The 17,455-nt window shown below is 33.2% G+C and overlaps 1 protein-coding gene across 1 annotated transcript; it reads left to right on the top strand.

The window, feature by feature from the left end:
- The first annotated feature begins 9,856 nt into the window (after positions 1-9,856).
- On the top strand, positions 9,857-10,795 carry LOC140685827 (olfactory receptor 2L3-like). Its single transcript, XM_072938302.1, has one exon. The coding sequence runs from the start codon at positions 9,857-9,859 to the stop codon at positions 10,793-10,795; it is 939 nt and encodes a 312-aa protein (XP_072794403.1).
- The last annotated feature ends 6,660 nt before the right edge of the window (positions 10,796-17,455 follow it).

Genomic DNA, 17,455 nt, shown 5'->3' with positions numbered 1-17,455 from the left:
TAGCATCAGAATCAAATTATAGGCTCCTATAATATGATATAATAGAATATAAGAGAAAGAGGGCAGAAAGCATATTTAAAGTAATAATGATAAAAAGATCCTTCCCAAATCTGGGGAGAGAAATAGACATCTAACTCCATGAAGCCCAGAGAACTCTAAATTAAAGACGTTTTCACTGAGACACACTGTAATTCAGAAATCAAACATGTTTAAAATCATTTTTTAAACATATTTTAAAATTTAATTGGCTCAGTAGTTCCCTTTTCCAAATGAAAGGTGTAGTTAATTCACTTATAAAACTATGAGAAATATAAGAATATTTAAGGTATGATCTGCAATAAAAGTACATTGTTGAATATTTTCTACACTTGATCTTAGCCAATAGGCTGAGAAGTGATGTTGAATATTTTCTAAACATCATTCCACCAAAGTATGATGATCATTTTTACAAGCTTAACAAGTGAAAGTTGTTTTGTAGTTTAGTGAATATTTCCAACAGAATGGAAATATAACTGAAAATATATAATACCTAAAATCAATGAAAGAAAACTTCCATAAGTGTGACATGTTAAGAATTTCTGCTTATATGTTTTTATTAAACTAACCACATTCCATTTAATGTATTAAATGTTTGGTTAATGCATTCAAAACTGGGAGCCAAATTCATGCATATATCATTACTGTACAGACATATTACTGTACAATTACTGAACTATGATATTGAAAATTTGTGTTTAAATAAAGTTCAGGGACATAATAATACTGGAAAAGTCTGTATAAAGATGTTTGTTTTCTTCACTACTGTATTGACCCTAAATGCACTTGTGAAAACACCTAAAGAAGTTCTCAGAGACCTTCCCCAACTTGGCACACAGCCATCACAGCCTAGTAGTGACTTTACCTACATTCCAAGTCTCAGTGGAAATTTCTATGTGAATCCAAAAAAAAAAGCATTAGGCTAAATCTCCCAGTAAAGAAGGTCTAGAATCCTAGAATCATGATTGCTCTTGAGTTTCCATGGAGATGTTTAAAATGTCAATTGCAGAAATGAAAGATTAATCTATGTACATTTGCTTGGATAACTTTCAAAGACGTTTACTCAGAAAACAACTTCATTTATATGATGATGGTTGGACTGCTGTCAGCTAATCAAGCCAGAGAGTTTGTGAAAGTACAGAAATAATAAAAGGTGCTAATACTAATTGTATTATTTTTATTCACCACAAAAGAGGAGGGACTCTTGAGCAAGTAGGTAAGAGAAGTTTATGTAGAATTAACTACATTTTTATATAATAAGCAATAAATACATCTAGGCATCTCATTAGCCAGAGAACTCCAAAGAGAAAATTTTAATTGGCTGAGCTTGGCATAAACAAAAGATACAAATACTTTATACTAAATTATGTGTCCTTAAAAATAGATGGGCTGCTCACTTAGTCACACTTTTTTTAAAAGATATGAAGCTCTTTTTAAACTTAAAATGTGTTATCATACAATTCTGAGAATTGATCTGATTTTAAATGATTGATTGTAAAATCACAGGAAAACACTAACATTGATAATAAAGGCAACTCTTGATTCTGTCTTTGAATTACTGTTCTGGACGTACAATGAGTAATACATGGGCTTACCCTAAAGTATACCGTATTCTGAAATATAATTGAGACTAATCATGGTATTCTATGGAAAGTATATAATAAAAGTTTACATGAATTTTAAGAGAATGTCAAGTATAAGAATTTACTTGGCCAAAATTGAACTAAGATATTTATAGGGAAAAAAAAAACAAAAAGGAAGTTGAAGGAAGAGTAATAGTCATTAATGAAGTGTGGATGCATTGTATCCACAGCTCGTGATGTATTCTCTGGAGATGGGATAAATTGCAGCCAAGTGGAGAATGCTTTAAAACAGGACCAATAACACAATTTATATTCCTTAGGAGTTGAGATGTTTTCATGCAAGCATGCTGTGTAATCACATAGGTGCTAATTCTGTGGTATTAACCTTTGGGCAGTGTGGGTTACTGTTTGTATGGAAATCATTCAAGACTGAAGGTAACCAGTTTGGGAAATGAGTGACGCATTGTATGTAAGAGTTGGTTAGGTTAAGGAAAAAGCTTTCAAATGACGTTTGATGTTGAGTGAGTGGCTGAACTTTTTACAATGTTGTTCAGGAAAAATTAAAGAATATGAAATGGACAACAGATGGCGGTTTTGGAGCTGATTCGTAACTGTGCTTTCTGAATGCAAGGTGAGATGCGGGTCTTGGAAGATGCTTTGGATATGCTCGAGTGATACTTAAATAACTTAACACTTAAGAATCACAATCCTCAATAAAGATTGTGAAGGACAATCTACTTTATTTTCTACTTATTATAATAGCTTTTATAAAATGAAGAGTGATTACTTGGCACCCATTGCAATCTGAATACTGATTCTTACTTGTTCTTTTACCTCACATAAGTTCAGAGTTTCTAATCAAAACCTAGAAATTGCTTCTCTGGATTTTATATGAAAATATAAAATGGTTAAAGTAATGTAATATATATTAATGGCTAATATTACTATCTATGGATAATTATACATAATATATATAATTTAAAAGATAACTTCTAAAAATAATCCAGGTAACAAATAATATGTTTTGTTCTAGTTATTCATTTTTTGGTTATTAAACACAAACTGCGTGACATTGAAGTGGCTTATGCTTTTAACTTTTGCATTTTATTTATGTGTTTTTTAAAATTTCCTGTACACATCAATAATTTTCTAGTGAAAGAGTAACAATTCCTGAATAAACAAACTTGTAGAGATTTTGTGTGTATCACATATACGAAAACAATTTGAAATTGTATCATCAAGCAGTTGTAGTGACAAGTGAGATAAATGTAAACGATGGTGATGGCAAGTTTTATCTAATGGACAGTTAAAATATTCCAGTGTTTCTTTGTGCCTATTCCACATAAAAGATATAGATTAAGATAGTTAAATGCTCTAAACTTAAATTCTTTATACGTAGGTGAGCTAGAATTATATCTAGTTTGCAACTTCAACGCTCTCTGACGTGGTTGCGTAATAAAGCAGACTGAAAGCATTCTCATTGCAAAGCAAAATTTGAAGGACGCAAACTTACAATCAGTTTCTGTCTTTAAAAATACCTGTCTACCTAATTGCCTGCTTATTAATGCTGATTCATCATTGGACAATTTCATGGAATGATATGAATTATAACACACAAAACATACATACACAAATACTCACTGTGTATTCTAGATCTCTTTATATTGTAAACAATATGGATCTCAAACTTTATGGGTTCAAAAATTAACAATACCCATCACTTGATTATTAAATACTATGAATAAACGATTACAAATTATTCTGTACTCTTTGCCCCTTCTTTAGTTGATCCTGCTGTGGAAACGCTTGAAGGAATAGCCTTGGGTAGGTCTCCAGGTAAGGGTACCATGGAGAACAAGGCTTTTCTAGACTCCAGAGGACACCGTCCTGGGTAACGTGATTCTGATTCTATAAAAGCCATGTTGCAGTGCTGTCAATTCTAGATAAATGATGGCAATGAAAAGTAACTCAATACAGACGTTGAGACTGATGTATGATCAGTCCATTTTGCGGAACCACAATAGACTTTGTATAACTAATGCATTTAAAATTGACCTGGTAACCAGGTTTACTGATTTCCCAGCCCTACACGTGAATGAGGCAAGTCAGGCTGGGGAAGGTCAAGAACATTAGGGTATTTTAAGGATCTTAAGAATGGAGGAGGTGATCCTCTGGTGGAGAGGGTTTTGTGCTTTAGACACTTTCCAGATTTCTTATAACATTCTCAGCAAAGCCAATTTACAGATGCTTCTTATGTGAATCTACACCTTGCTGCATCTCTGTAAATAATCACACCAGCTTTCTTTTGTAATCAAGAATGATCCTTGAGACGAGTTTTGATGAAAAGTGAGGAGAGAGTAAGGTATAAAAATATACTTCAGTGGAAAAGTCTGCATTATCTAGTCTCTAGAGGACACTCTTCTGTGTTTTCCAACAGCCTTGAATAATTCACTGCATATATCTGTGATTCAGTTTTTTATCTTTATAAGAATTAAACCCTAGTTTTAAAACCTTTATGCTCTATAAAACACATGAATCACTAAAATGAGGCTTTTTCCAGTATTTTATTTTCAACTCTAAATATAACATAGGAAGAAAAAATCTGCAATGAAATTGATGCATATTGATTTCAAGAAATAGTCATATGTAATTCATTTTGAAATTTGGGCAGCATTTGGATGGTTTTGTTTATCATATAGAATACATATACCTATAATCTGAATTGGACGGTGGATAATGGTTGTTTCTTTGCAAGTGAATTCTCCTAGGTAGGGACAATTTTGTACTGGGAGTAAAACATGAATTGGATTTCATGCAGCGGCTTTGAGAGACCATTTTTGTAATTTAATGTGTGTGTGTATATATATTAGTAAATAGAATATGTCAAAATGGGTGAACTATAAACACTGAAATAACTTTGTATGTGTTTTAAGAAACTTTTCACATATACTCTTGACCTTCTGCCACATTCATATAATTTCTATTTTGTAACTTCCATTTCTTTTTTTCTTTCTTCCTTTTCAGTTCTTTTTTGTTTGTTTGTGAATAAAAAGCAGCCCACTCTTATTTCAGATTCATTATCTCAAAATATTTAATATTTGAGGTATAAAGGAGGGCAGATAGGAGATACATTTAGGCAAATGGATAGATAAATAGACAGATAGACAGACTAGACAGAGAGGTACATAAATCTGGGAATCCACCTCCCCAATATATATTTTAAGGTAAAATCACTTTAAGTCTCTGAATCTCAGTTTTCATGATCTATAAAATGTCAGCAGTGTCAAGGTCAAGAGATAGTGGTCAAGATTAAATTCAATTTAATCCTGGAGCATATCCTGAGATATTCCAGGTGCCAAGATGGCAATAAAAGTTTTCACCTTTTACTTTCTCTTTTATTTAGGACATTGTCCAGAGTCAAGTTTTGTTTATTCTTGTAAAAAAAAATCAATTATTTTCTGCTTGCTCGTCCCTCTATTTTACAGTGTAATTAATGCTGATGCCTGTGTTGCAATATTTTAAAATAAATTTTAAAAATCAAAGAGATTCAAAATGTTTTGAAATTAAAATGGATTTTATATTGTTCTTCCAGTGGATAAAAACAAAATAAAATGGGAAAATAAGCTATTTGAATTTTATTTTAACCTAAGAAAAAAAATTCCCTCTTCACATTAGACCTTGAAGAATTCAAGGGTGATATTTAATAGTCAAGGTTGCTTCCCTATCAATGCAGGGGGTCTGTTAAGTAATATATTACAGAATACTAGAAACAATACAACATAAAAACCCAAAAAATTTCCATTGGTGGTAATGATACATTGAATCAAATATGAGATATAATATACCATTCATTTTTTTTTTACATTTGGCATTTTTTTTTCACCATTAGTGTGTGATATTCACCACCTCATGGAAACATTTTTATAGACAGACATATAAAATATATGTGATAGGAACAATTATAATTTCATTGGCAATTTCAAATATTACATTATTAACTTGTTAATAATTAAATTACTAATATAAATTGTATACTATTGGAAAGTCTCACATGCTAATCATGTTGAATCCAAAGGTATTTATAAAAAAAATTGCTCTTCCTTTTTTTTTTTCCTTTTGCAAGTTTTCAGAGGCCACATTTTATTGGAAGATCAATTTCTCTACGTAAGTTGAGGACCCTGCTGTGTTTTGTACAATATATTTGGAGTTCCAAATATAAAATAACTTCAGTTATACTCAAATTACATTTTTGACTTATTCATTGTAGTAAATATACGTATTATAAGATTTACCATTTTATCCATTGTTAAGTGTACGGGTCAATGATATTGAGTACATTAACAGTATTGTGTAGCCATTGCCCACATCAAACCAGGATACGTTATTTTCTTACTCAGCTGAAACTCTTTACCCATTAAACACTAACTCTTCACTCCTGTAATCTCCCAGGCCCTAGCAACCACCATTTCAATTTTCATCTCTATAAATTTTATCACCCTGAGTAAGCCATGTATGTGGAATTAGGTGTATGGCTTATCATGACTGGCTTACTTTACTTAGTATAATCTGTGCACGCTTCATCCATTTTTGTAGCATGTAACAGAATCTCCTTTCTTTTGAAGACTGAATGATATTCATATGTATTTATGTATAAATATACATATATAATATTAATGTGTGTGTGTTTACATTTTTGTTGGTGGACTTTTGTGTTGTGTCCACCTTTTAGCAATTGAGAATAAATCTTCTAGGAACATGGGTATAAAAATACCTGTTGGTAGATAGACTCTGCCTTCAGTCATTTTGGACATATACTCAGAAAGGCAATTGTTGGATCACATGATGGTTCTATGCTTATTGTTTTAAAAAATTGCAGTAGCATTATTCACAATGGTTACACCATTTTGCATTCCTACTGGTATTGCACACATTCTAATTTCTTCATATCCTTATCAACACTTTTTTTTTCCTGTACTGTTTTTAATAATAGCCATCACCTAAGAGTGAGATGTGGTATCTTACTGTAGTTTTGATTTGAATTTTCCTACTAATTAGTGATATGGAGGAACCTTTCCTGTGTTTATTGGCAATTTGTATAACTTCTTTGGAGAAATGTTTGTTTAAGAGCTTCCCCTATTTTTAAATTAGTTTTTCTTGCTGTTGACTTATGTATTTCTTCATATATTTTTATATCAATCCATTATCTGATACATATTTTGCAAATATTTTCCATTCTGTGAGTTGGTTATTCATTCTACGGATAAAGTTCTTCAATTCACAGTTTGTTAAATATTTTGATAATGACCAATTTATCTATATTTTTACTCTTGTTGCACACATTTTTGGTGTTACATCCAAGAAAGAACAACCTAAATGCAATGTCATGAAACCCTTTCCTTATGGTTTCATCTAAAAGTTTATACTTTTACCTCTATATTTAGCTCTTTGATCCATTTAAGTGAATTCTTGTACACAGTGTAAGGCAATGGGCCCCATTTTGTTAATTGCATGTGGATATCCAGTTTTCCCAGCAGCATTTGGTGGAACGAGGTCCCCTGGGAATGGCTTTTGAGACTTTTGTCAAAAATCCTCTGACCACATAAGTGAAATGTTTGTATTTATTTTTTGTATCTCTATTTTACTTGGTTGGTTTATGTCTGTCTTTATGCCAATACTCCTCTGTTTTTATTATTGTAGCTTTGTAAAAAGTTTTTACTCAGGATAGTGAGCTCTTCAATTCTTTTGTAAGATTCTTTCCACTATTCTAAGTACCTTCAGATTTCATGGAATTTTAGGATGTACTTTTTTATATTACTATCAAAAATGTAGTTGGAATTGTAACAGACATTTCATTGCATCTGTAGTTTTCTTGCAGTAGTAATTCCATCTTAATATTCAGTTTTCCAACATTTTTTGCCTTCTTTGTTAAATTTATTCCTTGGGATGTTATTCTTTTTCATGATATTGTAAATGTAATCATTTAAAAATATTTCTTAGTATTATATATTATTAGTGTATAGAAATAAAACTTACTTTATGTCCTACGACTGCGCTGTATTTGTTAATTAGCTCTCACAGATTTTTGGTGGACTCTTAACAATTTTATGTTGTTTGTTAACTAAGATAATTCTACTTCCAGTAGTACGTATATTAGAATTGTCAAAGTGGGCATCCTTGTTTTTTCTCTTCTTAAAGGAAAAGTTTTTCAGTCTTTCACCATTGAGTATAATGTTATTTGTGAGTTTGATTTTTAACAGTACCATCAGTTTGACATCACTTAAATATTTTTTTCAAGTGAAGCAAGCGTATGATCTCAATAGCTTACGGGACGAAAGAATGGTTTCATAACCCAGTCCTCCTGATCCGCAGGGCAAATATTTTATATTATTTTAACACTTTGTACCCTCTATTTATCCATTTTTTTTAGCAGTATTCTTATTTTCTAATGCTTAAATTACTAAATTTCAAACATCTCTTGACTCTACTGCAGCCACTGTGTGTGAAGACTTTCTTCGTCCGCATCCTGCCACCTCCATCTTTCTCCCTCTCCATCCTTTCACAACATGGATACGTCCCACTTTGTGTCTGGAGTGGCAAGGTTGGCAGTATTGTTCCAGGATGTATTTGTAAAATACAAAAATATAGATTATGGTAAAACATGATGATATTTTAGTATTTCTACCCAAATAGTCCTTCTCATTATTAGTATTTTCTCTGTCAGGACACTTTTAGGACAATATATTTATTTATATTTATTGAGAATTGTCTGAAAATATTTTCAAAAGGCATTTGGAATTTTCAAGGAACTATTGTCAATAAAGGTTTTCACTTAGTTTTCAGTATTCTGTTCATACTGTTTGCATATAGTGGCTCATAAACACAAGTTCTGAAAAAAAAGTTTTTTGGATGCTATTAATTCCATTACTATTTTGCTACATGCATTTCTAGGAATGAAAATAAGCATGCATTTGTTCCCTTACATCAATTATCTAACTCTCCTATCCTTTCAAATTGACAATCTTTTTTCATGTTTTTGTTGATGTTCTTTTATTTTAATTTGGGTGTATATATGTATATTTTTTCATTTTGTCTATGAAACTTTCACTTATTATTATTTTTTTTTTAATTTGCAAGCAACTTTGTTACCTGACACTTTCTCTTACATATATAATGATATTTACATTGTGAAATAATACTGTCTCATACATATTTGAAGATTCAAGTCTTTTTTAAAAAATGTATTCTTTTCTACATTTTCCCAATCATTTTACCTCATTGTACATTCATTTATGAATGTGTACTTGTGTTTGTGTGTTTGTGTACATGTATGCATCTTCCTCTTCCATGTTACAGATTTGCTTAAAAGTATGGTAACATTGGGGTCTAAAAGAATATTTGCAACTAAAATACGGTATAATCTGTAGAGTTTGTCTGTTTACAATGTCTCTGGAGAATTTCTCCTCCCATCTCCACAAAAAAGACTCCGAGGAGGCCATTTTGTTTTTTCCATTTAAGTGACTGCTCATTCCTCTAACCAGATTCCTTCCTCAAAGGGTCCTGAAATATTTCATCTCTTCTTGTGCTTTATGCTCTCCTGTTCTCTTTTAATTTATGATATATCTATTTTTTTATCATCAAGATAATTGGGATTTAACAGGGAGATATTTTATGTATGTGCTTAAATTTACACACTAACCTAAAATTGGAAAGAGTTTAAATACAAGAAAATAAAAGGTAAAAATGAAATGAGTAAGACAAAGAAAATAAAACATAAAAATTAAATGAGTAAGATGAAGAAAATAAAAGGTAAAAATGAAATGAGTAAGACAAAGAAAATAAAACATAAAAATTAAATGAGTAAGACAAAGTGCCTTGAAGCAATGCTTAACACTTAAGTGTTACGGAGAGACATGAAACACATGCTGTCCAGGAGAGCTTGAGTCGATTTATGAAATCCACAAGGAATGTGATGCATAGATATGCAGGCACAGATTCTACATTAACTACAGCTTTCAGAAACTCCTCTCTTCTGAGGATGCAGAAGACATTGACTTTGTTTAATGGCTACATGACAATAAAGATTCACTCCAGATTTCACAACAGATAAACTAAATAAGAGCTGTAGCATTTTAAATAATACACAGTCTGACTAAAATAATAACTTGAAATAGTTTGTTGTTTTATATCTAACTCACTTTTGTGTCTACCTTTAGGAAAAATAATAATATCAGTGCTCTATGGAAAGTTATAATCAAACATCAACTGATTTCATCTTGCTGGGGTTATTCCCTCCTTCAGGAATTGGCCTGTTTCTTTTTATTCTCATTGCTCTCATTTTCCTAGTGGCATTATTTGGCAACTTCTCCATGATCCTTCTCATCTGTCTGGACACCCATCTCCACACCCCCATGTATTTCCTACTTAGTCAGCTCTCCTTCATTGACCTGAACTACATCTCCACCATTGTTCCCAAAATGGTCTCCAATTATCTGTTTGGAAACAAGTCTATCTCCTTCATTGGGTGTGGGGTTCAGAGCTTCTTCTTCTTGACTCTAGGAGGTGCAGAAACACTGCTTTTGACATTTATGGCTTATGATCGTTATGTGGCCATTTGCTTCCCTCTTCACTATCCCATCAGGATCAGCAGAAGAGTGTGTGTGTTGATGATAACAGGATCTTGGATAATGGGCTCTGTCAACTCCTGTGCCCACACCACATATGCCCTCCACATCCCTTACTGCAGGTCCAGGGCCATCAATCACTTCTTCTGTGATGTCCCAGCCATGCTGACTCTGGCCTGCATGGACACATGGGTCTATGAGTACACCGTGTTTGTGAGTACCACCCTATTCCTTGTGCTGCCTTTTGTCATTATTGCATGTTCCTACGGCTGCGTTTTCCTTGCTGTCCACCGCATGCGCTCAGCAGAAGGGAGGAATAAGGCCTTTTCAACCTGCAGCACCCACCTCACTGTGGTGACTTTCTATTATGTGCCCTTTGCTTACACTTACCTGCGCCCAAGACCCCTTCGATCTCCAGCAGAGGACAAAGCTCTGGCTGTCTTCTACACCATCCTGACCCCAATGCTCAATCCTGTTATCTATAGCCTGAGAAACAAGGAGGTGATGGGGGCCTTGAGAAGAGTAATTCAGAGAATCTGCTCTGTGAATATGTAGACAAAACTTTTGGCACGAGTACCTAGGTCTTGGGTATAAATCCATTTGTCAGTGTACAGCAATTTTAAAATATTTTATCATTAAATTCAAGGACTATAATTAATCTAGAACAGAAGACAATCACACATGTCTGGAGGAAATTATCTTGTAAGTATATATGTATATTTTTTCAAGCCTTTTTCTTTTTTCTTCATGGTGTATTTCTCCTCATCAATTTCAAAAGCATTAATTTTTTCCTGATATTTTGTCAGTGGAATGGTTTTGTCATATTGAAATGAAAACGGAAACTAACTGAAGTTGTCATTTATTATAAAAGTGCCACAATTTTCAGTTGATTCTCCAATATGTCTGAAACATAAAAGTAAAAGTTTTCTGAAAGTCTTGATCAAACTAAGAGTCAAAAGACTTCTCATTCTTCTCACAGTAGTCATATAATTTACTAGTAGCAGTTATATTTTCTTTCAATTTAGGGGAACTTTAGAGAGTTAGCTGACACTTCATCAGGGACTCTGAATTCCTTACACCACTCTGAATGGAAAAAGACAAGTTTCTGTTTCTTTCAGTGTAGTACATCCCAAGGAAGTGATTTAATGTTGGTATATCTGCAGATCCACAGCAAGGACTTGAAGATACCAACAGAGGTCCAGTAAATTGTGAGGTTATGAGTGGGTCAAGATTTAGTACAATTAGTGGGAATTTGAAAAATCAAAAACATTCTTGCAACCATCCCCCTCACTCAGGACATACTCGGTTTACATCCTAAGTAGCCACTACAGATCTTGCATTAGATAACATCTCTCAGATGAGATTTTGTTCACCACCCACTACATCCCATAGTTCTACTGAAATGTATTCAGGAAGGTCAACTTTTATGAACCAACTTTAGCAGTCCATCCATTTTATGGCTTAGTCACTTTCCTAAACCAATCCCACCACTGCATTCAGTAAAAATCCATCAGCTCTGGTGCACTTCCTGGGTGAAGTGTTAGCACTGTTCATCAGTAATCAGCAGAAAAATATGCTTTACCTCTCTGGTGCAGCAGGGAAGAGAAAGGTCACATCCTACTTAACTTGCAAGACACAGCACACAATGAAAATATAAGTCTTCTTATTCAGAAATCAGAAAAAAGTACAAGTATTGGTGCTAAATATAGTTATTTTTCTTCAAAATTAATTCATTAGTTATGAAATGCATTACAAGTTACAAAGAATATGCTGTGGCAAAATTTTATACATAATAAAAGTTATGTTTTATTATACAATGTTTTTATTGATTATAAGATGGGGGGGCTCATTTTTCTCCAAAATTATTTTCATCAAAATTTATGCTTTTCAAAATTTTAGCAATGTAATTCAAAGTGTTTTCAGTCACTGGTGACAAATGCTAGGTTGCAATTAATTTTTGATTGTTTTGAATTTTGAAAAGAATCTTTCTGTATATGTTACTGGAATTATCTGAATTTTTTATAGGTTTTGAAAGCATGGGGATGAATACTTGTTAAACTGTATCAAAATATAAATTTTAGTATAGGTAGAGCTGATTATTTTCAAGATGTTTTTCTAAAAACATTTCCCTTATAAGTCAATATCGTCTCATTGATTTCTACAAATCCATTCCATGTAAATCTGTATTTAATTTTAAATACAAATTTAATTAATGGCATTTTAATAACCACCCTCAAATTTCTGGTAACTTGTGGACTTTGTATAAGAAACAAGAAATGTCTTTTTGTTTCAAATATCTATTTACTCATTTGATTACTGTATCTTCAATTACAAGGTAAATTGTTAGTTTTTTGTTAATAATTGTTTTCTGAAACATTGCATGAAAAAAGTATTCTTTTCCATTTGTGACCATTCATTTAATTTTAAACTTTTATATAATCTTTAAATATTATTTCAAGTTAGACAACACCTACCAGGGAATATTCAGGATTCAGGATTCGCTTCATTTGGCAAGTCCCTAGCTGCCTGGTTAGGGAGTAAATATAAATGAAACTGTAATTTACAATCTCTCCTTAATTCTTGAAGGTATTGAAGAATCTGTTGCTAAAACAGTAGCTGCCCAAGACAAGACCTTAGATCTTCTTGCCTAAGTTATTCTTGATAGATTACCCCTTGATTATCTTTTAACTGAACAAGGAGATGTCTGTGCTTTGGCCAACATCATTTGCTGCACCGGGACTGACACTTCTGGGGACATTAACACTCAGCTATATAAGATTACTGAGCGAGCCACTTGGCTTAAGAAAGTGACTCCAAAGATGCATTCTTTCTTATTTGATTTTGAATTAAGTCTTGGGAACCATGACTCCAAGCTGCAATTCAGACAGTGGAAATTGTCCTGCTTTTAGTAAAAATAGAAGTTCTTATGGTGTTCTGCATTCTCTCAGAGCTTTAACTGTATTTTCACAGCTGCTTACCCTCAAGCAAATGAATTTGCTAAGAATGGAACGACACACACAGAAACCATCCTGACCAGAGAATATCAAAGAATCAATTGAAGCTGTGAGAACTACAGAGCAACAGCTGGAGATGGCACTACTGTGCTAAGCCCATGTCATCAAACTGAGACTTATTACTTATATAATTGCAGTGTAAGCCTCTCCAAGAAATGCAATCTTAACCAGTCAGTCTGGAATTATCTGGTTAGCACTAATCAGATTGTCTGCCTGATAGACCTTACCTACCCCAGAGGAAAGTCACCTTGCTTGAAACAATCCGTGTTCTGCTGAAATAATTTTCTTGCCAGCCTTCTTCTGCCTATAAGAGTCTTGCATTTTGTATAACTTCTCAGAGCCCCTTTCTACTTTATGAATGGGATTCTGCCCATATCATGAAATGCTGAATGAAATCATAAAATCATACTTCAAATTTACTCAGTTGAATTTTGGTTTTTCAGTCTGAATTGGCATTTGCAATCTGATTCTTTCAACCAGAATTCTAAATTGAAAGCAACAGACAAAAATGTAACCCCACTGGAATTAAAAATAAGTATTTTTAAAGAGATTAAGTGGTTCACAAAATGTTTAAAAGCACAGAAGAATCATGTGTAATGTATGCATACCATGAGCAATACCCAATATGACCCTAAACATAAATTCTGTGACATCAACACCAGGACAAAAAGAAGATAAAAGATATTATTTGCCAACTCAGTACTATCAGATCAAGTGACTTCAAGCCAGTATGCATGGCCTTGAGGAAGTATTGGAGAAAGACAGACTTGAGAATTAGGTCCAGAAAGAAACTGAGCATGTAGATGGTGGCTCAAAACTTGCCAGAGGCAAACACATTAGAAAAGATGAGAGTGTAATAATAAGGAAATCACTATTTTGTATGTAGGCCTTGTGATGGTAAATCCATGTGCTATTTGAGAAGCAAGATACATAAACTGCCAAGAGCCAATGAGACAGAGACTTCAGTGTACAGCTTATGGGGGAGATGGTAGCCAAGAAGGTAAAAGGTTTGGAAGGTACAGTATGGCATGAACGATATTGGATTAGGAGTTTTGTCCCAAAGATCAGGATCCACAGCCTGAGCAAGAAACTATATCTGGACCTGAAGGAGAGGACGGCAAATTACCCAGAGACTGTGTATTTTTGTCAGGAGGCAATGACTGACAACTTGGTGAAACTCCACATACTATGAAATATATGATGACACCAATTATCTGTACAGAAAATTCTCCTTGCTCATGAAATTATATTTACTTACTTGCAAGGAAAGACATCCCGTACCATTTTGATTCCCCAACAATTCAGAATCCTATTTACAGAAATGAGAACTGTTGATAGAAGAGAGTTGATTGGTCAAGAGACTTATTTCAACCCTTGCTCCCTGAGTGGACATATGTCCCCTTTCTTTCCTCACCAGAGATTTCCAGGACTCTAGAATAACATCCAATTTCTATGCTTTGGCTCCCAGGAAAAAAGCCTAAGCAACATATAACTCTGTTAAGAAACTTAAAATTCCACAGAAATTTTGTCTTCACACCAAGTGGTTGCTGATACAGTTTTAACACATATTATGCATGTCACAATTGTCAGCTGTCTGGTGAAGTTAAAAGTGTTAATTAGAATGCTGCAAAGATACTTCCCAGTTGCTAAACCTTAATTGATGAAGATAGCAACCAGAGTTTAGATGTTAAATATCGATCAAATCATCTTTCATAAAAGTAAGTTAATGCAAGGACCTATAATTTTCAGGAAAAAGCATTAAGCTCTGGAGAAGAGGAGGTGCTTAATGTCACACAGGAAACTGACTATGTATTGCTCATTGTGAACACAAGTATTGATTTAACTCTGTCAATATTTCATAAATGTATGGAGTTTATCCTCTGATCTCTTAAGTTTAAAATGATCTATCACTATTTTCCCTAGATATTCTTTTAATTCTTGATATGTCATTTTATCATAACAAAGTTTTTATAAATATATTATCATCGTGTTATAGCAGGTCTGTTTATTATTATGTATTATAACATTTACATCTTCACATCTTATCAGCCTCCTAATGAACACTTTTGTAAGAAATATCATTGCACTACACTTTCATACCTAGTTATTTGGCTGCCCCTGAGTTACTGAGTTTAAGTATTTCCAGAGAGGTAGTTGCATATTTTTAATTTCAGAAAAAAACTTACAAATATAATAAAAATGTAGGGAAATCTCTTATTTATATTACCCTTTGTATACATTTAAAAAATTTCCAAGTTATATATTCATTTTATTCATTTTTTTTGTGGGGGTGGAGAGGTAATTGGGTTTATCTACTTATTTATTTTTAGAAGCAGTACTGGGGACTGACCCCAGGACCCTGTGTGTGCTAAGTATGCACTCTAACACTTGAGCTATACCTTCTTCCTAATTTCATTTTATTTTTCAAATAATGTTGAAGAATTAAAAGATAATTAAAAGGTAAATAAATAATTCTGAATTTACAAAAGTTCATAATTTAAAATTCTAGAGTCTTTTGAAAATATAATCAGTTGGGACATGACTCAAGATTTTCTTAGTTTGAGTTATACCTTTTCCTTATGTCTTTTTTTAAATTAATTACCTGTGTAGTTATAAATAATGTATGACAATAATATAAGCAAAATCTTATAAAAATATTTAAAATTTGAACTAATTATCTCTCCAACATAAAAATAATTTTTCCTCTACCATCCTAAGTTCTCTGCTGGGAACATTGTAATAAAAGGAACTGGCCATGGGTCTGATGGTTTGGAACTGATGAAACTGCTGGAGCAGGTAAGAGAGAGTATATGACAACTGGTTGAACTTCCAGCTGGATTTGAGCAATCAGAAGCTCCACATTCTCTCCTTTGTCATTGGGCAGTACATTCTGCCTACTCCCCACAGTGGGAACTACTCCAAGGACACGGCCTTGAGGGTGCAAAGTATTGTTGAGATTATCTGGGTTGTTGTGTATGTGACTGAACCCATTTAAGTCTTCTATATAAGTTTTTGAGATCGTGCTGGGAAGTTGTAGTGATCTATTTGTCTTGTGGCTGCCTAAAACAAGCCTCATAAAAAAGTTCCCTTGTTTATTAAACTCTAACATATAGATCCAGAATATACTGCTTCTTTGTTTGGTCTCTACTTTCCCTGCATTTTCAGGGGCCAGTTTCTGAACCAGAAATTGGTGATCCAGCCAGGAGACTAAAAAAAGGAACATTGGGCGAAAAAGCATCCATGAGGGAAATTCCAAATTGGCCATCAACTTCTATGTGATGGAGGATGGCTCATATGTCAGACACTTGTGGAAGCCTTATGAGTATGAGGATGCCCCAAACCTCATTTTTTTTTTTTCAATGTGAGTGTTTGAGTAACTACACATAGTCTACTGTAGCACAGAACAGAAACCAATGGGTGTCATAGTGTGTTAGCCTCTAGCATGGGCAATTTGAGTTGAGTTAGAATGTTGAAGGAAGGAATGAGGTTAGAGAAAGAGGTGAAGTTGTCCACTACTCTTCTAGCTTTGGGGCTGATAGACAGGTTAGCAGAGTGGGAGGAAAATTTGGAGAACTTAGCATGCCATTTTACAAAACTAGAAAGGCTCAAACTGCCACAGATTGAAATCCAACACTTATCACAGTGCCTGATTAGGAATCAAAGAGATAAAATCCCTTGGAAAGTGAGGACGGTATAGTGTAGTAAGTAAAAGTAAATGAACAGATGGAATGCCCTTTGCAATTTGATCCCTAATAGAAACAACATTTTTAATAGTAATTACACTAGATTTCTGATAATAAAGGTATATCCCAAAACTGCTAGGATAAAACTTGCATTATTTTCTATCCCTTAAAGTGGTAAATATTTTCATGACTATACAATAGAAACATTGCCCACAATTTCTTGAGACTGAAAAAAAAATGGTGAGTATAAGGCTTTTAAAATACAAACTTCTATAGAGAATTCCTTTCCCATCATCTAATTCACAGTCTCAACAAAATTTCTTGTCAAGGGCTTCAGTTTTGGAATGAAATCTATGGAATCACTGTTTCTATGTTTATGTATGTTTATGGATATATGCATGTATATATGATTTTTCTTTTACCTTTGGAGGGTATTGCCAAAATTAAATTATGAAAGGGCTCAATTTAAATGGATTTAAGAAAAATTAGTTTTTATATCAATAGTGTATTTATGTAAA

The sequence above is a fragment of the Vicugna pacos genome, chromosome 15, assembly GCF_048564905.1.
Source record: "Vicugna pacos chromosome 15, VicPac4, whole genome shotgun sequence".
In the NCBI taxonomy this organism is placed as follows: Eukaryota; Metazoa; Chordata; class Mammalia; order Artiodactyla; family Camelidae; genus Vicugna; species Vicugna pacos.
The sequence above is the reverse complement of the archived record's forward strand: the minus strand, read 5'-3'. Positions and strand labels throughout refer to the sequence as shown.

Bases quoted from the DNA above. Each gene is read 5' to 3' on its own strand.
- LOC140685827 (XM_072938302.1), top strand. From the start codon at position 9,857: ATGGAAAGTTATAATCAAACATCAACTGATTTCATCTTGCTGGGGTTA.